The 24,725-nt window shown below is 48.3% G+C and overlaps 2 protein-coding genes across 7 annotated transcripts; both read right to left on the bottom strand.

Moving 5' to 3' along the window:
* Positions 1-6,662: 6,662 nt before the first annotated feature.
* Positions 6,663-8,524, bottom strand: PLD6 (phospholipase D family member 6). Its single transcript, XM_005504557.3, has 2 exons — positions 8,019-8,524; positions 6,663-7,927 (listed from the first exon to the last, which is right to left on the bottom strand). The coding sequence occupies exons 1-2, from the start codon at positions 8,404-8,406 to the stop codon at positions 7,686-7,688; spliced, it is 630 nt and encodes a 209-aa protein (XP_005504614.3). The 5' UTR covers positions 8,407-8,524; the 3' UTR covers positions 6,663-7,685.
* A 2,083-nt stretch (positions 8,525-10,607) lies between these two features.
* On the bottom strand, positions 10,608-24,634 carry FLCN (folliculin). 6 transcript variants are annotated; one of them, XM_065031355.1, is made up of 12 exons: positions 22,884-24,634; positions 20,401-20,679; positions 19,468-19,614; positions 18,679-18,900; positions 18,033-18,193; positions 17,159-17,250; positions 16,261-16,451; positions 15,032-15,145; positions 14,549-14,672; positions 14,045-14,176; positions 12,818-12,923; positions 10,608-12,039 (listed from the first exon to the last, which is right to left on the bottom strand). In XM_065031355.1, the coding sequence occupies exons 2-12, from the start codon at positions 20,647-20,649 to the stop codon at positions 11,838-11,840; spliced, it is 1,740 nt and encodes a 579-aa protein (XP_064887427.1). In that variant the 5' UTR covers positions 20,650-20,679; positions 22,884-24,634; the 3' UTR covers positions 10,608-11,837. The 6 variants fall into 6 exon arrangements, with proteins under 6 accessions (XP_064887427.1, XP_064887425.1, XP_064887424.1 ...); XM_065031353.1 differs by lacking the exon at positions 22,884-24,634 and adding an exon at positions 21,566-21,781; XM_065031352.1 differs by lacking the exon at positions 22,884-24,634 and adding an exon at positions 21,331-21,555.
* Between the last annotated feature and the right edge of the window lie 91 nt (positions 24,635-24,725).

The raw sequence follows: 24,725 nt of genomic DNA, 5'->3' as shown, positions 1-24,725 counted from the left end.
GCGAGGCTGATCAAGTGAGACAAACTAAAAGTGAATGAGGGAGCTGGGAGCACTGGATGCAGCACACGGCAGCCGAGCAGAGGATGTTTGGTTTGTCCTAGAAGCAGCATACGCTGCTTTACAGCATCAGGGCTGCCCTGACATGGTGGCTTCATCCTGGGCTAGTTGAGAGTGTTTCAACGTGCCACCGGTAACAATCCTCGCCTATCGCCCTTGCCCGGAGCAGGGATGAAGTTCAGCCACCCAGCAACCCACAGCACAGGCTGGGCTGTTAAAAATACCCCCCGCCCTTCATGTGGAGCAAAGTTCCTCTTGTCTTTTGCGTGCTCAGCATGTGGTTGTTGCAGGCAGCTCTGAGAGCTTTCGTGGCTCATTTTGGGTCCACTGGGTGGTACAAGCGCATCCCTCAGAGCAAACTCGCTGCAGCTCTGGAGCGGTGAGCGCCCAGGGATGGCGACATCTCCAGTCCGACCAGGTTGGACCACGGCGTGAATCAGGTTCTCGTCCAGCTTGTGTGGCCTCAGCATGACCAAGTGCTCGGCTTGACACCTCCCCGGGCGCTCCCGCAGCACGTGGCAGCCGTTGGTCCTGCCCACGGGACCCTGTCTTGCTCCTGGCCGAGGTGCCAGCGCCGTGTGGCGGGCAGAGCATGGACGGGGATGTTCCCACTGCGATGTTCTTGGATCTGTGCCTGGGTGTACGTGAGGTCCTGGAGACAGGAGCAGGGTAGGAAAGATGCTCAACCACAAGGATACAAAGGCTTTTCCCTCCTCAACAGGTGCATACCCTCTAGGATGTTTTGATGAGCTACTCACCCTAATCTGAATTTATTGTAGCATTTTACGTAATCTGAGCATTGGAGGACCCAGGAGCCTTCCCAACCATGACCCGCCTGGACCACCTCTGACCAGGAGTCTCAGTGTTGTTCCTTGCCTTGTGTTTGCTTTCACCCATCCGTCAGCAGCCGCCTTTGTCCTCCTCCCATCCCACCGTGGAGGAACATGGCCTGTGCACCCAAAGCTGCTCACCATCAGCTTCTCGCCTGTGTAATGGGAGCCCAAATTAGGGAGCCCCGAAGTGGAAACGGTCACCCTGGGGCTGTGGAAATCACTGTTCTCACCATGTGGAGTGAACTAACAGCCATCTAAAGCATCGACTGCTGTTGCTAAATCCATGTCTGTTGGCAGTGCATTGCGGTGGCGTTTTGTACCCCTGGGATGGGGTCCTGCTTCCCTTCCAGCTGAGGAGATCCAGGTGCAGCTCTCTCTGGTTGTAGCTTTTCCCAAATTCAGCCTTCCCCAGGTCAAGCGTGTGTGTGTCGGACTTACAAGTGCACTTCTGGAAGAAGAAGGTCTTGTCACCGGTCGTGTGGGGGTTTCTCTCTCTCCCCATCTCTGGTGTGATCCCATGGCTGGTGACGGGTGCGTGATTGGGTCCCCATGCTAACAGCAGCTGGGAATGTGACGCTTCGGTGGCACTTATGGGCAGTTCAAGGCGGTTGTGGAGCTGAAGCGGGGACGCCAGTGCCTGCCGAGCGGAGCAGGTTGCAGGACCAGCAGATATGTCAACACCATGGCCCGGGTCCAGCTAAATCCAGTCTGTTACTTGGGTGGGAAGGTGGTTCCATCCACTGTCAGCCCTGGCATTGTCCTTGCTCTGCCCTTACAAGATGTCACTGGCTCCAGGAGATGCCCTCCTCTTTCTCCTCCTCCTCTCCAGACATATGATGGGACTTCGTCCTTTTAGGCCAGCCAAGCAGAACATACACTGGTCTCCTTCTCGCCATGTGGACCCCGACCTTTCTTCCAGCCCCTAGCAAATCCTGCTTTTTCTTAGCATGCTCCCTTTGCTCAGGAGCACTGATTTTAAGCATGAGGACTAGAAGTTACGTACATACCTTGCTGTTTGCATTGGCCCATCGCTGGTGTGGAGGACACGAGACGGAGCCTTTCTCATACAGGATCACACCACCAAGCATCTCCAGGCTCCCCACGGAGGGATGTTTGCTGCTGTACTCTTGCTCATCCCAAGATATCCTCTCTTACATCTTAGTATCCTGCCTGGGACCAAGTGTGAAGCCTTGATTTCTTTGCCAGTGCTGCTGCTTGGAGCCTTATTTCTTAATGTAGAGAGCAGCTGGAGGACACAGGTGGTGCAGTCAGGTGGGGATCATCCCCAGCCATGTGTATGCTGAGTCATTTAATACTATTGTTTTTTAAAGAGGTGAGGATGAGCAGAAAGGCACTGCGGTGTGTCGGCAACAGTGGCAGCAGTTGGGTGGTGGATGGTGCAGGAAGGCAGAAGAAGGTGCAATCAACAAATGCTGTGGGGGAAGTATTCTGGTTTATACACATATAAAAATATACCGGTGTTTAGTGGCGGGAAAGGTCACCCAGGAACGCTTGTAGAGCTCGTGCTCCTTTCCTGTAGCCGTGCCTATATGCTAGACAAGGGATCATATATCGTTCTGGGCCACTTGTGTCAGTTCTTCACCTGAGGCAGCACACACGGTGTTTTCCATCATTCCGGTGAGGCACTGCCAGGGGATCCGGCACCAGCAAAGCTGCAATTTCTTCTCTCTTTCCTCTAGTTTGTTTTTACCTTATTGTAGAGAAAATGCCAGTCTTCATGTCACACCCCTCCCCCTTTTATGGGCTCCCTGGAGCACCTGTGAAACAATTTAAACTGAGATTTGCTGGAACTCCTTGGTGAACAGGATCAGGCCTGGGGGATCAGCTGCTCAGAGGTTACTTATCAGGGAACTTTTATTTAATACATAGTGGCTGGTGTCTCTGGACTTTAAAATAGCTAAGAAAAGCAAAACAGGGAGGTTTGCTGGGAAAAAACAAAACAATCCCAGCATTAACAATGGGCATAGCTGAAATAGAATGTGTTGGATGGCAGGACAGCCCCGGGGACCACGGCGTGCGGAGGGATGGGGGCACTGCCCGCTGTTGTCATGGGTTGATGTTTAATATGCCAAATCAATTGATCTTTATTGCTGAACTTCCTGGGTTGAAAATACTTATTGCAAAGGGGTCTTTCGTGACCATAGTGGTGGTTATGGTGGTCTCGGGTGCTTGTAGGAGCAGACAAGGGAGTTCGGCTCCTTTGAAAATTAGCGACACGAAGGGGCTGAGGATCAGCAGCACCTCAGCAGGTGGGAATGCTGTGAGTGCCTGAGCGCTATACAGTGATGTTTTAGCTGTATATGATGTCTTACAGCGGTAGCTGTGAGTTCTGGGGGGTCACGAAGAAGCAGAGGAGGAGGAGGAGGAAGATGCTGTGGGGTGCAGAGAGCTGTTCTGTGCTCCGTGTTCGGGCTCTGCTCCCCTCTGCAAAGCGAGAGGTAGTACATTATTTACATTACATTTACATTAAAGACTGAGAACTTGCAGTGCTAAGAGTCAAAAACTGAAATATTTCTCCAGAGAGCTGTGCTTTAAAATCGGAGGGGCGGAAAGCTCCAGCTGGGATGGTTTGTTACTGCTAGCAATGGTCCTTAGTTGTCTGTTGTTCCTCCCTGCTGCATCTTTCAAGCTAAACCCGTGTCCGGTCCTGCTGGGCACGATGGGACACGGTGTGGACGCCCGAAACGTGACCTGCTGCGGTTCACACACCCACAGCTATCGGTGCTTCCAAAATGTGAGGTCTAGGAAAAGTCAAGTGCAGTGAAGGTGAAGACACCTTCTAATTGGCTCTAAGTCATTTATTTTCCTGCGTAAAATTTTCCTAGTGCCTCCACCGAAACAGACCGAATCCTTCTTTAAATGTGACCTTTTCTTTGCCTGCATATAAACAAAAAAAAGAAGCAAAGTGTATTCATTTGCTTCAAAACTAGAGTTGTGTGCTGACTCACTAACCAGAAAAGTCTCTTTTCCCAGTAGCATGGGCGGACGGGGCTGCAGTGACAGCGCCGCCCCCAGCACTGGAAACGCGTCACTTTGTGCTTGATTGCGCTTCCACTAGACCTCGGCACTTTGTTCATGGTTCGCATACAGTGCTTGGTTTGTGTGAACATGGAAGCACACTCGGTGCAGCTCGCTTTTTCCTTTTTTAGGAAAAAAAAACAACAAAAAGCTCTGTTATTCTTCTCTTTTAAGAAAAAAAGTAATTTAAAACCTGTGTAGTGTTTGAAGCGCGCAATGTAAATATTCATCACTCAGAAATTAGTGGAGGGTTCTCGGTTGTGACTAAGTTGTGGCTTTAATTTTTAAATCTGGTTCTAACACAGCCGTCCCAGCCCGGGGTTGGCAGAGCAGCTCCCAGTGTCCTGTGTCCAACCAGCCCCTCTGCCCTCATTAACTGGTTTCGTTTGGTTTTCGTGAGGGTTATAAATATCTTTTCAACCCTTTTCTCCTGACCGATCCCTTTAGTTTGGAAGTGCCCTGTCCAAAGATGCGCCATAAACTTGGTTTGTTTTGTTTTCCATTTGGAGAACGCAGTGATCTTGTATTCGATAGCGGTACTAACACCGTGCACGTGCGAATTTTTATCTGTCATCGTCTGGCACCTTCGGGATGCTCTTGGACTTTAGATGGGACCGACAGACCCCGCTGGACGGACACACGTCGCACAGCAGCACGGACACACTCACAGTACGTACCTGTTGAAACACAACTGTCCGTACAGCGTAGTTACTACTGAGTTGAACTTACACGATCCTGGGGCACAAATGATTTCTTAGAAGATCCAGAGCTGGAAACAACACGTTTGCTCTGCCTCCGTGCGAGAGGACGGCAACAATCCGAGGGTGTGGGATTTATTTACTAGCAGAGACCTGATGAGCCAGGCAAGTTGGTACCAACTGAACTAAACCAGCTGGCCATGAACTTTAAATGAGTGCAATTACAGTTATTAATGCTTCCTTCACACGCTGCCTGCGCGCGGGGTCGGCGAGAACACTCACTCTTTGTTCTAAGTTAGAGAGAGCGTGTGTTGTAAAATACTAAGGGCGGTGCTAAGAGGAACGCAGATGGAAATGCGTGGAGTTCTGGATAATCTGAGGTTTGTAAATAATCATTTATTTGAGAGGATGAAGTTTAGGGGAGTGAGATGGAAGCGCTGCAGGTGGTACCTGGCACAGCACTGGTTGTCTGGGTACTAATGGTCGCGATTTTCCACTGTCCTAATGAGAGTTCTGTCTGAGCACGGCTTGAACCAACCACCGACCCGTAACCAAGGGGGACTAGTCCTGGATTAAAACCACGCACGCACCGTGCTGGAAACGGCCCAAAGGAACGGTCAGTAATGAGGACACAACGGTCATTTCCCAGTTTCTGCGCTGCTGTGGCCAGTCCTCTTCTGGGCAGGGTCAGTCACATCCAGGCTGGGTTTGTGGTACTCGAATACCTGGGGTTTTGGTACCAGAATACCCAGGTTTGTGGTACCCGAATTCCCAGGTTTGTGGCACCCAGGCTGGGTTTGTGGTACCCAAATACCTGGAGTTTTGGTACCTGAATTCCTGGGGTTGTGGTACCCAAATACCTGGGGGTTTGGTACCTGAATTCCCAGGTTTGTGATACCCAAATACCTGGGGTTGTGGTACCCAAATACCCAGGTTTATGGTACCTGAATACCTGGGGTTTTGGTACCTGAATTCCCAGGTTTGTGGTACCTGAATTCCTGGGTTTGTGGTACCCGAATTCCTGGCGTTTTGGTACCCGAATACCCAGGCTTGTGGTACCCAAATACCCAGGTTTGTGGTACCCGAATACCCAGGCTTGTGGTACCCGAATACCCAGGTTTGTGGTACCCGAATACCCAGGTTTGTGGTACCCGAATACCCAGGTTTGTGGTACCTGGGCAGTGCTGGGATGCTGCAGCCTCCCCGATGCTGGAACCCCCTGCGGCTCCAACCCAGAACAATCCCCGTGGGGCGATGGGGAGAAAATAAAACACAGTTGTCCTCGAGCCCTGTCCGTCCGCAGGGCAGAACGGCCTCTTTGAAGGGGCGTTTTCCACACGGATTAGTCTGGGAAATGTCTCACGTGGTTTATTTTTCCCCTCTGCGAATGGGAATGGGTGATGGATGCTCCTGTTTCTCAGCAAGTTTCTTTCTCCTTCTCCTTTCCACTCACTTTATTTCAGCGCTTTTTTAAGAGCCACTCTTCCCAATCAACTGCTCACTGTAATAGAAGCGTCACTTTTTCCCACAGTATTTATTCCTTACAAAACCTTGTGTGACATGCTAAGTTCCCATGGATGTAGCTGATCATTTTTATTTTGTAAATATAATTACCTAACTTTACATTAACTATATCGTAATAAACTATTTTTGCACCACCGTTTGCATGCTGGCAGTGGGGTGTTTCTTTCAAAAGGGACGTTACTGCAGAAAGGAGCAGAGGCCAGAGCCTGAGAAACACGCACCACAACGAAAATGCAGCAGGTAGTATTTTAATAGCAATAACGTATTTAAAGTCAAGTCCAATGCTGCTGAATAGGATCCACTAGAGAATGACCTTCCTGAGCTTCTTGCACGGATCACAGTAATGGATTTTCCCACAGCACATGCCAGCTTTCCTAGAACAGAACAAATTGCAATCTGTTGGTGTTGCTCCATGTATCCCAAACAACACCTAAGGACCTACAGGACTTTTTAAGGATTTGGATCTTTGGGACCACGAGCCCACAAGGACTGGAGTGCAAAAAAACCAATGTTGAACTTTCCTGTGAAAATGGTTTATTTAATAGTGCGAATCACAGCACTACTGAATCAAGCAAAACCGGTAACAAATGTTAAGACCCTTTTTTCATTTTGAGAGATTTTGAGGCACTTTTAATTCAGTATAAAGTAATTATCACACAGATGCTATTTAGAGTTTTGAAATTCCAGATTTTACCCCTTCTTTGTTCCGCCCTGAACTGCAGGGACAGACCCGACCTCCCTCTTCCCCTCGCTCGCTGTCCCCCCCGCGCGGCTGCCAACACGGCCAAAGCCACCAAACCAGACCCCGTGTCCCCACTGAGTGAACCGGGCTTTCCTTCGCCACCCTGCTCTAACTCGGTGTCCCAGCTCCAGCCGTGTCTGCGCTCAAGACCGACTGATTCCCAACAACAGTTTCTCATTTCTTTGCAGACTTCCCTGCACTCGCCTGCTGAAGATGAGCTGGCGTTAGTTTCTGCTCTCACGCTTTTACGCTGGAACTCTGCTAATCTTAAAGCAAAGGAAATGTGTTCACAATCAAAACAAACTTCTCATTTGTGCCTTCGTATTTCCCACAAATCTCCTTTTATAAACTTTTAACAAATAATGACAACAAGAAATGTAACTAAGGTGCTTAAGCTCTCCATATAAAATCTAGCTGTCGGGTCGCACTCTTAAATTACTGATGTAACGGAGCCATTGGGCTACAATTCTGCATTATCCCATGTTGGAAAATGTCCATTTTACTATTGAAACACGCACCCAGCACCCTATGAACATACCTCGCTCGCGCTAGGGCACGGCAATGAGCAATTAAGCTCTGAACGCCGTCATCCCACAAAACAACTCACCAAACAGCTGGGTCATTCCCTCTAGCACAGGAATGACCCACAGCAAGGGACCTGTGTCACTTTAGGGTAGAGAGCACTTTGCTTCTCCAGAGGAGCTAAATGACACCCAGATGGATAATACAATGATGCCTATACGTAATAATAAGGTCCATGAATGTTAAGTGCTCCACCATGAGGCAGCTCAATCATTTATCATCTTTGGAAAAAAAGGTGTAGTTGCTGGGGTTGTACTCTTCCCAAATCCTTTCAAACTCCTCCAGGAAAGGCTTCACGTACTCGGCGTCCTCCAGGACCAGCACGTTCTCCCGGTTGTTCTGGATCGCTTGGGTGGTCCAGTTGAGGGAGCCCGTGATGAGCGTCCTCCCGTCCACGATGGCGAACTTGTGGTGCATGTAACCGCCCTCCTGGTCATGGCGCACCTGGATCCCTGTGGAGACACAACCGACCTCCTCAGCGGTGACCGAAACTGTGCCAAAACCGTCCCCAAAGCTGCCACCCCACCTGGGCTGTCCCCTGACCCGCGTGCCGGAGGAGCCCGATCTGGGAGCCCCGCAGCCCCATGTACTGCGCGTCCGTGACGATGCGGACGCGGACCCCGCGGCGGTGCAGGAGCTGGACGGCGCGGCCCAGCTGCGGGCTGGAGAAGGCGAACAGGCAGATGTCGAGGGAGCGTTGGGCGGAGAGGAGCCGCCGCAGGAGGCGGCTGAAGGGGGAGTCCCCCCGCGGCAGCGGGCAGGGGCAGGGCCGCGCCTCCCCGCCGGGCCCCGCCGCCTCGGCCAGCAGCGCCTCGGTGCAGCTGGGCCGGGAGGGGAAGAACAGAACCTCGCGGAGCGGCCGGCGCCGCCGCCGCCAGGCAGCCAGGGCCAGCGCCACGGCCAGCGCCCCCAGCGCCAGCGCCGCCCGCATGGCCCCGCAGCGCACGGAGCGTGCGCGGTGCGGCCGGGCGCGGGATGGCGGGAACGGCCCTGAGGAGCCGCCTCCCGAGCGCCGGGCGTGCGGCCCCTGAGCACCCGGGAAGCCCGGCTGCCGCACCTGAGGGGAGCTGCACTGCAGGGACAAAACGGATCCTCTTCAGCTGCACGGAATCACAGAGGGGTTTGGGTTGCAACAGACCCTGAAGATAGAAGCATTGTGGTTGGAAAAGACCCTCAAGATCATCAAGTCCAATGGTTCCCCCACCCCTGGCACTGCCCCATGTCCCTGAGAACCTCATGTCCGTCTGTTCACCCCTCCAGGGATGGTGACTCCAGCACTGCCCTGGGCAGCCTGTTCCAATGCCCCACAGCCCTTTGGGGAAGAAATTGTTCCCCACATCCAACCTCGACCTCCCCTGGCGCAACTTGAGGCCGTTTCCTCTGCTCCTGGCGCTTGTTCCTGGGGAGCAGAGCCCGACCCCCCTGGCTCCAAGCTCCTTTCAGGCAGTTCAGAGATCAGAAGGTCTCCCCTCAGCTCCTGTTCTCCAGCTGAACCCCCAGGTCCCTCAGCCGCTCCCCACATCAGACACGTGTGAGATAACCAAAATACCCAACCCAGACAAAAAGAAAAAAAGGATTGTCACAGATTGTGCAGTTTTCAGCAGTTGTGCCATTTTAGCTCACAAGCTTAGAGAAAATATCCCGGGTATTAAGTTCTAGAAGAATCCCAGATAAATTACACCTTGTGGGAACATACCCAGCATCTCACATCCTTCTGAATTAGGTTGTAACTCATATGTAATATTGGCTGGCTGGGGGGTATGGGGGCAGCAGAACTAGTGCACAAAGGCTTTGGCTGTAACCGCAGCAGCCACTGCTCCCACCTTCCTCCGAGGCACATCCTGCTCAGCCCCGCAGAAAATCACAGCGGAATACAGAAATATCCTGCTTCAATCACCTTGTCTGTAAGGCACATTGTTTAGAGGGAAGGAGGGTGGTGAGGGAGGGCTGCAGACACGCTTTTTTGTTAATTAAGTTGTGCTAAGAGCAGCGCGCACATTCCAGCTATCACTGACGGCAAAACGAGCACCCGCGGCCTCATCCGTGAGTTGTGGGAACTTGCCTGGACAATGAGCTTGGTAATCCCAGGGATAGATCTGTTCTGGCAGGCAAGCACATCTGTTCTCATCGCTTCACAGACTCCGGCAACTCTCCCCCTGCTTTCCTGTGGGTACTTTGTAAGTATTAAGTTAGTGGTTTTCTTGCTCTGGCTCAAAGATGATGTTATCCTGAGTCTGCAGAGACTGAGACCCACCTGAGATGGGGACAGAGACTGGTGGACGCTGCAAATAACTCACTGCTGGCACAAGCACATGGAGGGAGAGGATGAAGCCTTAAGCTTGACCTTGTGGTCACCATTTTGGAAGAAATAAAGATCACACTTCTGTTCAGAAATGTGGGCTTTGCTAATGGGTGCCTGCACACCCACTGCCGGTTAGAGATGAGGTTCTTCCGTAGGATTGCGTGGGAGAGCTGTTGTTTAAAAGATAAAAACAGTTCAGCAATTGAGAAGGTTTAAATGGTAAATAATAATAACCAACCTGTTATGTTACGTAGTTCTGAATCGGACCAGAATAGCTTTCAAGCAGAAAACTAAGACTACTAAGTCACAAGAGTGAGCACCGGCCTAGTACTAGAAATTCCAGCTCACCAGTCCAGGTTTTCTCATCACTTCTGTCATGATCCCAACTCTCGGTGGGCTTTTGTTTTTCCTTCACAATTAGCAGCAGCACACAGGAAGCAAGATGCACACAACATTCAAAGCTTCCGTTCCTGCGGAGAGAGCTTGAGCACCTTGTTTGTCTCGTATCTCCTTATTGATAATTGGGTAATAAAAGCCTTTTTTCAAACCCCCAAATTAAATCCTTGGTTAGTTTTTGAAGTGACAGTGCCTTTTTCCAAGCATCTGTTTGCTGCCTGAATACTCTGTGGTTATGTCCAGTCAAGCATTTTAGATTAATATATCTGAGCACCTCTTGCTCCAGAAGTACAAGAAACTAACGCCTACAAAGCTAAAAGACTTGTTAAATTCTATGAATTGAATCAAAGTAACATCAGGAATTAACTTGTGGATCAACTGCTGCTTCCCCCACCCCAACACGCACACATTGAAAAATCAACACAAAACCAGGCTTTGTCCGTTTTACAAAAATAGCTCTTAATGAGATTTAACACCTGTCTCCATTTTACAGATGTTCCAGACAAAAATCAACCTGCATATTTTATACATAAGAACAGAACTCACGACAAGCTGGAACATCTCCTCTGAGTTTGCGTCTTGTTTGACTGAGTGTAGAAGGTCACCTGGGTAAAACCTGCCTCTAGGTTGTTAAAAATGTCTGCGGTAACGTCAAGTTTTCCCAACAACGATCCAGGAAAAAAAGACAAAAGAATACTTCACAACAGAAACAGTAATTCCTCACAATATAGATAAGAAATATCTGTTTAGGTAATTAAAAAAAAATGCACCAATGTTTCCATGAAGCAAAAATGGCTACTACAGAGTTATATAAGAACGGAGCACCTACAGGTTGGATTTTGTTCCTGCTTAACTTAATTAGGAAGCTAGAAAACTATTTCTGAAGACAGAAGAACATCAGCAACCTCATCCTGGCGAGGTTATCTTCATGACATGGAAGTTTTGCAACCACAGGAAAAACAAGGCAAGTCTCTCACCCTGCAGAATACAAACAGGCTGCTTTCTGCAACTTCTAATAGACAAGATTTCCAAAGCAAGTGCTGAAACTGTCTCAAGTTAAGATATAAATAAATAGAGTGACAGGACTCCAACAGGACATCCTGACTTATGCTACAGCAGAAAACAGTCTCTTCTTAAATCCGAGCACAAAGTGGTTTGAAATAATTTACACGTGATTCGTACCCTGTGACGTGTCACTTATTTTTGGTTCCTGTTCTCTCAGGCTTTTAGGCGATTTATGTGGGATTCAGAGAGATTAACTATATCCACTCCCAGGAGTTCTTGATGTTGTCACAGGTATCTGAGTCTTGCCAATGAAATCTAAACCCAAGCTCTACTGCCACACCGTAATGCTTAATGAGGACAGTATGGGATTTTAATTAACTCATGCTGATTCTTTGAGCATTGCTGTATTTAAGTCTTGAGTGTGCAGGTCTAGATCTAGAGTTGAGTTTCAGGACAGACAGCAGCACTATTTATTAGCACTTATTAGTTCAGTCTCACAGCAATTAGAAAAGACTCAAGTGACTCTTCAAGTTAGTTTGAGGACCAGAGGAACAGCAACGAAGTTTCACTGTCCGCCTAATGCATCTGCTGCGGGCTCAGCAGGCGAATTTGGGGTTCCCCGCGATTATCTGAAGGCAGCAAGTGAGGTTGGGCGCCCTTTAGTTGCGGGACTCTGAGGACGTGGGGCTGCGAACCGTTGACATCAGGTGGGACTTGTAAGTCTTGCTCAGGCCAGTCATCCAGAACTTGAGAAGCTTGACGTTGTCCTCCTCTGCAGCTCCCAGAATGCTCAGCAGTTTTTGGGTATCCTCCTTGGGTCTGCTGTCCACTTTTGTGAATTTGAAGAGGACCTTCACTTTACTGCAGAAACAAGAAATTCCTGTCACTATTGTGATGGACTTGCACGCATCAAACAGGGAATGAGCAGCGAGCGCGGCTTCTCTTGGCACCTACTGCAACTAAAAGTTAATAAAAGCTTCAAACAATATTCTGTGGAGAGTATTCTCATGTTTTGAATTAAAAAGTACAGGAAAAGGAGGAATCAGTTAGGAGGTCTACTCATTTTCAGTAGAAATATGCATAATTCTAGCCTGTCTTTTCTTTCTAGCAAAAAGTACAATTAATTGTGACAACTGGGAATCTACCTGAGAGCAACATCTAGTGCCCATCTGGCCTTCAGGTAAATTCACAAAATCCTAATGTTCCACGAATTATTTCACATGACTGGCTGGTCTTCCTTTATAACTACTTGCACCTCTGAAATGCAGCGCCCAAAGGCACAACCATGACATTTGTTTGGCCTGTTATCTGCACTGGAATATAGCACACGTTGACAGGCGTATATATATTTGCATACTTAATCCTCATAACGTACACAAAGCAGACAAGTATTGTCATGTAGGTAAACTACAGATGGCACGAACTGAAGTGTAAAGGTTACGAACTGCTGAAAGCCAAAAAAGAGAGCTAAGACTAGACTAGAACTCCAATACTCTTGCTCCCAACAGGATTCCAACCTAAATGATTCTGTCAATACCCCACAGAAGTTCCTGACTACCAGTGAGTCCTGCTCTCTGCTGCAACTGTTCCAGGATTAGCGCCAAAGCTGTTTCTCCGAAAGCCGTGTAGTTGTACTTACTTCATCCACTCCTCCTTCAGGCAAACGAGGCACTGATCCACAACATCCACAGAGAGGTTCTGGTTGGTAAGAGCAGCTTCAATCTTGTTCAAGATAGTAGGGCCAACTACAGGATCAGAAAGTGGAGAAAAAGGGTGAAAAAAAGGACACACACGCTATACGTTACCCACTTATACCTTTACTAGTAATTTTTTGCAAGGACTAGTCCATTTATTCTATGACCTGGGCCTGAACACCTGCTGGAATTACAGACAAGGACACACATTTGTTCCACCTCTCATTCTGTCCAAGAGCACCAGCCCGCACTCATTTTTCACTAGTACTTTGGTCTGGCGCATTAATGCAGCTTCCTCTATATGCAGAAAGCCACACTATTAATACACAGCACAGCCAATTTCAGAGAGTTTTGGCTTGATTAGTTCACGGATAATAATCTTCGAGTCAGGAAGAAATCTATTCTACAAGGTGGAAAAATATACCCCCCAGTGGGGCTGCTTTGATTTCATTTCTATGGAAGAGGAGCTGAAGATCAGCCCACTAGAAAAACATCTGATCCAAGAAGCAACACCAATTTTATTTTATGCCCCCTGGGGCATACACACAGGTTCAGGGGCCTTTGTTTTCTTCAGACCCACTTTTAAACTGCACTTGTTTAGATTCTGTTGTTTCTAGTCCCGTATCAAAAAATGCAGAGTTACAAAAAGTCTTCATGCTCTGTACAATAGACAAGAGTGATGGACTTGACTCCAATCCCTTCTAGGTGTTCAAGTCCTTGAACAAAGCAAGTAAAAAAAAACCCAAAGGTCTGGGCATTTCTGTATCAGCCATACTTGTCTATCAAATGGAACATGGGTGATGAGTAACGTCACGGTCCTTCTAAGCTAGACTTAATCAAAATAAACACGAAAGCATTCCAGGATAGAAAGCGTTCATTGCGGACAACAGAAGAATTTCCTTACCATTGCTACTGTAACCATGTTACAGAATTTGTTTCTCAGTTCTGAAAATTAATAAGTAAAATGCTGAGCAGGTAAAGCAAACCCTTCATAATTAAGCAGACTGCAGTAAACCTCACCTCAAACAGCAGTACCGCAGTTGTACACTGAACTGGCTTTCTACCCAGGCCTCCTTAAGGGCCAGTAGAGGAACAGCATAAAAACCAGGTTAAGATCAAGATGCTCTTTTAATCTCAGCGATACAGGTTCTTTCTGCTTTCAAATCACCCACCTCGATCTGCTGCAACGGGGCTACCACTGCTGACAACAAACTCGTACTTGTTGAGGGACTGCTCCTCATCAAACAGGGTCGGGCACAGATTGGAGCGGGTGGCGGTGCGAACTTCCACAAGGACCGCGAACTCTAGAGCAACAAGAGCCCAAAAGAACATTAACCGGACTAGCCCAGATTATAAAATACACCTACATACCCTGCTCCAAGAAAGCACAGCTCTGTCAGCTCGCAATATTTAGCCCAGAATTAACCTTTCCTCAGCAGGAACCAGCATCGTCAGCTGTGCTATGATCAGTGCTTAATGCGGGTGTTGCATCTTTCAACTATTGACCAGGCAAGAATATAGGGCAAAAACAACCAAAAAAAATGAAGTGGTTCAGCTTATAGTTCACGGAGCATCATTAGACTACCTGCCAATATGTAATAAAGAAAAAAAAATCATCTTGTGTCCTTTAACATAAGATTTTAGGGGAAGGAGAGGTTTCTGCAACAGGTTCTTACCAGATGATAATATGTGGGAAGGGATTTGAACGTGTGGGCTCAGGCCTAGGAAGTTACACCGATACGCCTCTTCATACTGGTCACTGTAGGGGATGATCCGCACACAACCGACAGGCAGCATGGTCTGCAGAAGGGAGGAAACACACCAAGAGAAACACTGGAGTTAAACCAGTGAAGTACAGGTTTTTCCCTGACTTCCAGAACCAGCCAAGACCTGGAGCACGGCTCACGCAGATGCTCCGGATCTGGGGGATCAGAAGGATCCTACCCAGCTTGAAAGACCACGCACCTGCTGAGGACAACCAAGACCAAAGGTTGAGGGGTTTTATGTTGTTTGTTTGTTTTGTTTGTTCAAAAGCATGTCATTTACAACACATTCTCCACAAGATTACATGTCAGAGTCAGGTTGTTATGAAGGCTGGACTACTAGAGAAATATATGTAAAAATATGCAGCCAGGAAACAAAAGGAATTAAGTTTTTACCCGTAGCACGTCAAAAGCAGACTGGACAAGATCGGTATCTCGAGCTTTCCAGATGACCTGGTTCCCCATCAGGACGTGCCAAGCCAGCATGCGGAATGCTGATGCCCCAAGAACCTGAAAACAAACCATTCGCCATTGGTTATGAAAATCAGCGAAGTGTCTGGTTTGCCCTGACAAAAACATGACTGGCATGTAAAAAAATGGCTGGAATTGAACATGAAAATTTAGGTCTTGTGCACAGAGTAACAGCTCCAAACCACAGCACCAAGGCCAAGCGTTTCTTCGACTGGTATGAAAGGCACCAGACTGGCATAAAAAACAATATTCACCCCCATCTATGGTTTCGAGAACAGACAGCAGCAAAGTACCACTTGGCCAACGTGCCTAATGAATGACCCAATCCAGCGTCAAGCACATTAACAACAGTTGCATTTCTAGGTTGCTCCAAATTCTGAGTGCATTGATCAGCCCACTTGTTGGCCAAATTAGCGGTTTTGGCAAAACAGACACAGGCCCATTTGGAATGGGACTGAACAACTTATATGAGATGATAACAACTTTCTGGCATTTCACTGATCTGGGTTATGTTCACAACAGTGATTCAGGCGTAGAAGATGAAAGAATATTCTTAGACAAGCCTCCAAAGGCACATGCTTGTAACCCAGTGTAGCTTAATACCTTCAAGCACTCCAAATTAGGAGAAAGTAGAACAAAAGGAGGCTAAAGAAATAAAGCAGATAAAAATCAAAAATATGGGAGGTTATTTGTCAGGAGTGTCCAGGAAATAGTGAAAGAGATTGTGGGTCAAATGCACAGAACCTTCCACCTCAGTCAGGTAACTGGAAGCACTAAAGCTAGATCTGTACAGAGCCATTGGTTTTCTTTGCAAATTATTTCCCCCTCTCTAAAACACTCTTGTTTTAAGCAAATAATACTTGACTTTGAAGATGCTGCATGACCTCTATATTAAATTACTGTCCTGGGAAGAAGAAAAGTGCATACTTGGAGAGAAATCATATGATTCCATCCCACATGACCTCAGAGGAAGGAAGAGTCCTCAGAGATGCAGCTAATGCCGCTTTACTTGCTGTGCGGGCACTGTGTTGAACACAGAACCAAGAAAAAGGTGAAGACTGCAGGAAATAAATCTCTCTTTTAAAAAATACATCAACAGGAGGAAAAAAAAAGCTTGTGAATTCATCATCAGAGTACCTGTGCTCTTCTCTTACCTGTCTCATGTGCCTGAGAGAGCGGAAGACAGACAACCTCCTGTGAGCTACGTTCCAGCTGTTGCAATCTGGCATCAGAGATGTTTCAGGGGAGCATTTAGAAAGCTCCTGCCCTTCCACAACATCTGGCTGGGAAGAAGGCTTCTCTTCTTCCTCGGAACCATCCCAGCCTTCCGACTCTTCTTTCAGGTCTAGCAAAACAAAAAAGGTAGAGTGGTCACAAAAACTGCTGCTCTGTAGGAAGGGGAACTGCCTCAGAAGAGCCTACACACACTGCAGCCAACTCATTTTGGCCCTTTGTGGGGAGTCCAAAACACAGCAGCTACAAGAACTGGCGTCACTGACGCGCCCAAGGTGTTAATGAAGTTTTGTAATTCAGATAACGGAAGGGTCAAGAAGGAATGTCAATCTTCTACAGAACACAAAGTCACATCTTTTGACCAGCTACACATTCTCTGTTCTTGTTATAAAGGTCACGGCCAAAGCTTTGAGGTAGGTTTTGTAGATTCTAGTCTAGATGTATTAATAAAATAATTCAATGCAAGAAAAAAAAAGATCCTTTAGAGATTTTGGAGAAAAAGGAGAAAAAAGTCCATGTATTGTGATTGCAAATTCCCCTGGCTTAGAGACTCATTGGGAGGCCCAACCCAGCCAGAGAGAACAATAATCATGATGATGCAACTTTCCTACGCAAGTAACAAACACCACATGTGCGCGCAGAGAGTCCGCAAGGCCAAGGGCCTCAATTTCATGTTCTTGTCATATGGGAGAGCACACCAGTTCTTGCGGAGGCTGACGGCAAGGTGAAGTTGATGAGACGGCTGCACTATGACACGCAAAAGGACTTGGTCTTTTACCATCCAAAGCAGTCTTCCAGTTCTGGAAACTTCGATCTCACCTGCAAGTTTTTCCATCTGAACGAGGGTGTCTTCTGTTGGTGCTCCCTCCAGAAGCTTCTCTGTGAGTCGGCTGCCACAAGCTTTCAAAAGCCTGGAGACACAGAAGGAAACAGAAGTGGCGGTCGTTAAGCCTGCCTGCTAAGTGCAAAAATCCAGTAAGAAACTGGGTGCGATGAGCTCAACAAAGAAATTCAACCGCTAACCACTTTGTGTTTCCTTTCCACACATCTCTCTGCTTTCCTTGGTGTGGTAACTATCAATGCACCTTACAACGGCTGCCACTCCAAGTCACCGAAAAGCCCAACATTTTGCAGTTGCTCTGTGCAACGTACTTATCCCCCATCCAAGTCACATGCCCGTGTTGCAACCCTCTCTGTGGCAACTTTCCAGGGAAGCCTGAGGAGCAAGTCAGGCCCTGGAGCAACTGGACTCCCACAGACACACAACTGCAGCAGACGCCTGTGCCTCCCAAACCGCCCATCACAAACCACGGGCACCGCCAGGTGAACAACCGCCATATTTCAAGCGCAAATCTGATGTACAACAAGCTGGGGGTAGAAGTGTTTTTGCTTACTTTCTCCCATACTTTCTTTTAAACTGCAAAGCCTTTCCATCTAGACAGACACGGTTTCCATTAGCAACCACACCCGTAGGTTTACATCACAGCAACAAGAATTTTTTTTGTCCTAAAGGCATCAGCAGGCTGCTGTCTGTGCTTAACTCACTCCAATTCAGAGACTACTTAGCAAAGCCCAACTTATTGCCTCCAGGAAAGAATACCCAAACACTGAAATCACGTTTCCACCCTTTCAGAACATGACAATATTCTTGTCACGAAGGAGCAGCAGAAGCTAGATACACAAATGGCATTACCAAGCAAAGGAAGTATGCAAACATGCCCAGAGGTTTTCGTCGTTGGTCAGTGAGGTTAAGGAGCGGGCGGCGTTGCCGTTGCGCTGGTGCAGGAAGGGAGTGAAGGCTGTGTTCATGCGCTGGGCGCGCTGAGGGCACCCGTACTGCTCCGCTTCAAACACCTGCACGCAGAGAAGGGCAGAGTAAGAGACTAAAGAGAAAGTGCCCACATAAAGCTGAGCCAACAAAACCCCAACAAAAATACAAAGTGAAAAGTGTGTGCCACACACAATAACCTAAAATACATTGTAAATTATGGGAAAAGAGAAGGAAGGAACATCTTCGTCTTAGACTGACTAAAATTACAATTAAGTAACACCTGTGCTCCAAACCCATCGTCCTTCACAACTTCAGTTGCTTAAATTTCTAACAGAGCTACTGCCTAGCAGTTAGGTCTGTGACAAGCATTATGAGCGGCTTAAAATGAGATAATGACCCTGTTCCTTCTCTCCTACGTGCCCCAATATGCACTGTCCTCACGTCCCTTACGTCAACCTTAATGACCACCCCGGCTGCAACGAGCTGGATCAACTTTTTGACTCAGCTGTAAATCAGCTATTGTAATGTTTTACTAATGTTGCATCAAATGGACTCTGCACTGACCTACCTTAAGTGCTTTCCCCTGAAGCTCATCAATGATGCCTCTGATTTTTCCCAACAAGAAAGGCCAGGAGTTGATGAGGTAAATCCGGTCCATCATGATAGTGATGATGCTGTACCAGCGCTGGAAACCACGAGCCAAGCTGTCTTTGATGAAGAAGGTGTGGCTGAACACAAACCCATGCTGTTCATCTCCGAAAAAAATAGGACCTTCGCGTCCTGGGCAGACCTGAAGGGGAGGGAAACACACACCAGTGTAGTTAAAAACATCACGCAGCGGAAATGGTAATAAACTGCACAAGCTTCCTGCTCTTCAGCACACACTTGGTGAATAAAACAAGGTTCTTTTAGACCACTGTACAAAACCTGTGGTCAAACAGAGCTCGAGTTATCCTGCAAACACTATAAAAACTTCAAGTTAACTGTATTTTCAGAACTCGGCTCTATCCAACTACAATGTTGTTGAGAATCCACAAGGGATTTTGCTGATCCCGACACAAAAATGCTCATTAATCTGTGAGGTTCTCCCTTGACTTCTATGACATGCTGAATGTTAATGGTCTACAAAGATCAAATATTTCTGGCACTAAGCAACAGAAAAGAAAAACAATGAACACAGAGAAGCAAAGACTAAACAGGGAAATTTCTGGCCTCACAAGGTGAGAGGAAGGAACCCTCACGGTTGTCAAAGATCAACCTTAAAAACTGAAGCCAGGACCAGCAAAGCACTATCTTGGATTTGAAATGATGCGCAAGGCCATAAAGAGGTTTTCTCCCTGTACTCCAAGGCAGTTACCTCACAGCTCAGGCTGCGAACACAGGCCTGGCGCACAATGCTGAACAGCTGGGGGTGGTTCGGGTGCTGGTGACTGACGTACTTGATGGAAGTTTCTTTGTCGTGGCTGACATATCCAGGATGTCCTCCTGCAAGAGAGCGGCAACCCTGAGGACAGAAAAGCAGATCCAGCCATAAATGAGCACGCAGTTATCTAAGGTTTCCAAAGGCCTCTGCATGTTCCCTTCAAAATGTAGGGAAGCATTATTTACACATACAGATAAGAACACAAATACTTAGAAGAAAAGAAATAGGAGTCAGGGTCAGGATTTGAACCCAGCTCCTCATGCAGAGCTCTGTGTGATATATTTCCTCCACTCTTGTGCTCCTTTTCCACTATTTAATTTGATTGTGAATTTGGTGCTGGCTCTACAAGTCATAAAATTCTATTAACAGCAGCTGCAAAACCAACTGGCATAACAAAACTGGCCATAACCTAAAGGACAGTAAATAACAAATACCTCAGAACAAGTACTAACAGTAGACAAGCATGAGAACAACTAAGAATATACATTTTCTTTATTGTTTAAATCGCTTTTGCATTTGTTTCTGTTTCCTAATCAATACCGCTCTTAAAATTACTATTAATAAATGACCAGACCTAATCTAATAAAAGAAACGCCCTTCAAGAATGAGGGAAACACTTCTCAGCCACAAGAGAATCACAGGGCTCAGAGAGACCTCAAGACACCGTCTTGTCCTGGTCTGTATGCCCAACACCCTCGTCATGGATCATTACAGTTTATGAGAACTTAGAGACCTTCTGGTACCGGCAGCCACATACAAAATGAGCACAGTTCACCGAGTTTTTTCTCTCTCAAGCAATACAATTAGAATTAGAGAAATCAAGAGCCTTTTAGTTAAGCCAAAGGGCAGAGAGATATTCACACTTGCCTCACACATGTCTGACTTTTTTGGCCCTGGGCTGCTGGAGTCGGCGCTGGCACCTTCTGCTGGGCTGTGCGAGCGGATCCGACTGCTCATCTGAATGCCGCCTTCCTCCTCTTCCGCCTGCTCATTCTGCCCAGAGATGTCCCCACTGCTCGCGCCTTGGGGAAGCGGCGAATGCAGAACCTCAGTACAAAAGAGGGTGCGAGGACCGTGGAGCTCACAGAAGTGGCAGAGGGCAACAATAGCGTTCATACTGAGAGCTCAGCACATGCGCCAGGGCTCCTGCAGACAGGGGAGAAAACACATAATATCAACACAACAGATATTAAAGCATCTCTTAAGACTAATTCATAAAAGTCCTGCTCTATATCCCTCTAGGAATGGCTGGCCTTAAGCTCAGCCTAAGGGACCAGCACAACTCCACCGTGGGGTAACCTGAACAAGAATCAGCCCTTCGTGCGCTAAGGGATGGGGCTGGAGCAGATCGACCCCCCGGTCTGACTCTGTCCCTGACCTCCGGCCCCACGGGGGTGGATCGGGACCGGACCGTACCAACCCCCGCCCGCCCGGACACCTCCGTTCTTACCGGGACTGCTGGGGTCTGACTGACCTGACCGCCGGGCCCGGACACCTCAGGCCCCGCCGGGCCCGGTGCGGCCTCCCCGCACCCAGAAGCCTCAGGCCGTGATGGGTCGGACCGGCCCTGCTCAGCGCCCGCGGACCCGAACGCCTCAGGCCCAGCCGCACCCGGGCCAGCCCACCCCACCGGCCCTCGGCCTCCCCGCTCGGACAGCCGCCCAGCACAGGCTCCCTGTGCCCGGATCCACCCCCGACCCGGCCCCCGCTCACCCCCGCGGCTCCGGGCTCCCCCGTCCCGTCCCGTGTCGGCGGGCGCCTGACACAGCCTGACCCACCGGCCCGTACCATCCTTACCGGGCAGTGGGGGGGGAAGGAGGGGCAGACAGCTCCCCGGCTGCCCAACCACCGCCTCCAGGGAGCGTTGAGAAGAGGTATAAGAAAAAGGGAGAGAGGAGAGAGGAGGCCGGCCGTGCCGCGGTACCGAGCCGGTCCTTCTCGCCGCTCTCCCGAGGATCCTCCTCACCCCCCGGGTGCGGCAGTGAGTCGGCCCACGGCCGCCCTATCCACAGGAGCCGGGCAGAGCCATTACCTCAGAACGAGACGGGGGAGATGAAAAGCTCCAGAGGACGCCTCCCTCCTTCCCTCGCTATCCCCTGCCCCACTGCCGCGCCGCAAAGAAAGGACAACCGTGTCCGACCCCCAGGAGCCGACAGGGGACAAGGTGCCACCTGCGACCCGCAGATGTCGCAGTCTGAGCTGGCTCCGCCCCCCCGGCGAGGTGGTGCGGGCCGGAAGGCGGATCACGTGACCGGCTGGCCCTGGGAGGGGACACGGCGCAGGCGCCGTGCGCGGGCGGGGCCCGGCTGAGGGGAACCCGGTTCGGGCGGCGGCTGGAGCGTTGCAACGGGTCCCCGTTAAAGACACTGATACAAGTGCTGGCAGTCCCCATCTTGCACTTTAATTCCTTAAACTAATTAAAATACAAGATTAGGGCAGATGGAGGCTTCAGTGAAGTATTATCTTTTCCCACTCTATTTATAAAGCAGGTATATCCAGCTGTTCACACAGGTTAATCCAAGGTTAGGAGCTGACAGTTAAGCCTGGTCTAGGCTCTGCAGTACACACCCTCTCTCGGTTAAACGACTCCAGCCTCTCTTCAGGGTGGTGAGGATTATTGCTCTCTAAAAAACTATGATGGAAAGACAAACCCAAGTCCATGCACACTATTAATCTTTCAGGCTTCAAGATAAAGTACTGGATTCTTGCCCTGCTTCCCTTTACATTAGAGTTTTAAATACCATAGTCAGAAAACCAAAAAGTGTTAACACCTGGGAACAGCAGAGATCGTTCGGCTGAGTAAAACCCAAGGAAGAGGAGCTGGCAGCGATAGCACCGCAATGTGCATCTCCGGATCTACGCAGCCACGTGTGGGATTACGGCTCTGAAGAAAACGCTCGGGTGGTCAGTGATACACAAGACTGTTCTAACACAGAGATCAGATCTGGGTAGAAACGTTTGATCCATCTAATCCTGGATCCCATCTCAGAAAAGGACCTGTAGCAGCACTTCCCCAGGAAGACACGCAGTTTGCACAGAGAACAAGTGTTTCTACTCACGGTAGCTCAGGAGAGCTCCGAGAAACCAGGGGCAGAGCTTGGGGAGCTCAGGGCACTGCCACCCACGGCCACAACCAGCAGCCCCTGGCCAGAATCACACGTCCTGAGAAGCAACAAGAACAAAAGACACCCCTCCAACCCCCAAATAAAATAAAAAAAAAACCCACACAAACAAACTAAGGAAAAGAAATACAAAATACCTACTATCTCATTTAAGACAAACTAAGAGGAACGACTCGTTTGTTATCTTTATTTTCCAATGGTACATTTAAACAACTGCTCGGGACTAACCTCCTCAGCCAGTGTGGCCATGCAGAAAACATTTCCTGGGTTACACAGATCGCCTGTAACATGTACAAGGGGCCGCGGCTGCGCCGTAGAACCGACACGGGGAGTTGTGGCAGAGGAGGCGGCTGGAGTTACACGGGAGCGTGTGGAGCAGCGTTGGTGCGACTGTCACTAACCGCGACTCCTCGGTGGCACTAAAATACAATGGGTGGTTGTACACAAAACAGCTTCTAACCATTTCTTCCTAGAAACGTTTTCATACTTGCTAATAATAACTGAACTAGAGACCCCTCCTGTGGCTAAGAAGTGTAGTTGCACGTCTAATGCTACCTTCAGAGCTTCATTTTGTATCTTTGCTAATTAAGGCGCATGAAAATTAGGAGTTAGATATCAAAGCATGCACTCGGTGTTTTGCGAACGCATCCTGTGGCCGCGCACAACAGGAAGAACTGGCCACAGGATCTCCGAGAGTCTAAATTTGGAGGAGCACAGCACGCGGTGTTCTTATATTTGCTCAAAATTCCTTCCCTGCAATAAATACACATTAAAACCAGAAAGCTCAAGTCTTTATCAAAGTGTCTCAGCTGATCACAGCCCATGCAATTAGTTCCAAGACTTGAGGGAGCTACTTCATTAAAAATCTGACTTAATTTCAACAGTATCTCAAGACATGCAGATGCCAGACCATGTGTTTATCGAACCACTACTTAAAAGCCCTTCCCTGAAGCACTTTCGGTGAATGCCTTATCTCAGATTCTACAGGTGGGACCTGACTTTGAATTATTAACAGCAAGCGGAGTTAAACAGCGCAGCGAGGCACATCAGAAAAGGAACATTCGCAGTTCTCCAACTTTAAAAAGCATTCGCCCCTTTACAAAACAGATTTAAGAACGTCATATATCATTTGAAACTATTACATAGCTATTTCTACCACCCTTTTGATGTGTAGTATGGATTTATTTTAGCTACTTTAGAAGAAAAATTTAAAAGAACCCAACCAAATACAAAAATCAAAACAGCCAAAGAACCAGAAACCAACCAAAAAAAAACCAACCAAAAACCCAATGAAATGTAGCTATTCGCCAGCTGTATGTATCAGATTGTAATTGCCCAGACAAAGCCATCCTGCAGCATTTCTGGTTCTTCTCCACCTTCACAAAAGCATGTTGCATCCATTCTTGCCCAGCAAGTGAGCCCGTGGCAAGGAAAGATGAGCCATCTGCATTTCTGTACAGGTGGCAATTTGGGGTTCTCATCTGCAGCACTTTACTGTAGACACCTCGACACGCCAGGTTCCTGTTGGAGCCCACAGCATGACTGATCGACTCCTTTCACACTTCCACAGGATGAGAAAAACTGCATAAGCATGTTCAGCATTGAAATCACTGCAGAATTAACAAATTATGGAGAAAAAAAGAAACAAACAAAAAACTAAACAAAAACCAAAACAAAAGGAAACAAACAAAACACAACCAACCAACAACAAACCACCAAAAACCCCCCAAACCAACCAACCAAACCCCAAAACACCAAGCAACAAGATTGTAAGATCAGGTGTAAAAGTTGCCTTCACATGTGGAAGCCTCTATGATAGGAAGCACAAGTACTCAATGGTGAGCTCCTAGTGCTATGGATTGATGCTGTGTTCAATACTAAATTGCTATTTTATACTTTTTAAAACGCCATTCGCCACCTAGAGAACAACCTGGGGACGTTTCTAGTAGAAAGCAAACAGCTGTCACAGAGGCTCTGCTAGAATGGAGACACCAGTTTTAAACAAAGACCCCGACAGTTCTGTATCAGCACTGGAAGCACAAACGGAAGATTTTCAACCACGGGCGACCT

Source organism: Columba livia, chromosome 15 (assembly GCF_036013475.1).
Source record: "Columba livia isolate bColLiv1 breed racing homer chromosome 15, bColLiv1.pat.W.v2, whole genome shotgun sequence".
NCBI lineage: Eukaryota > Metazoa > Chordata > Aves > Columbiformes > Columbidae > Columba > Columba livia.
The sequence above is the reverse complement of the archived record's forward strand: the minus strand, read 5'-3'. Positions and strand labels throughout refer to the sequence as shown.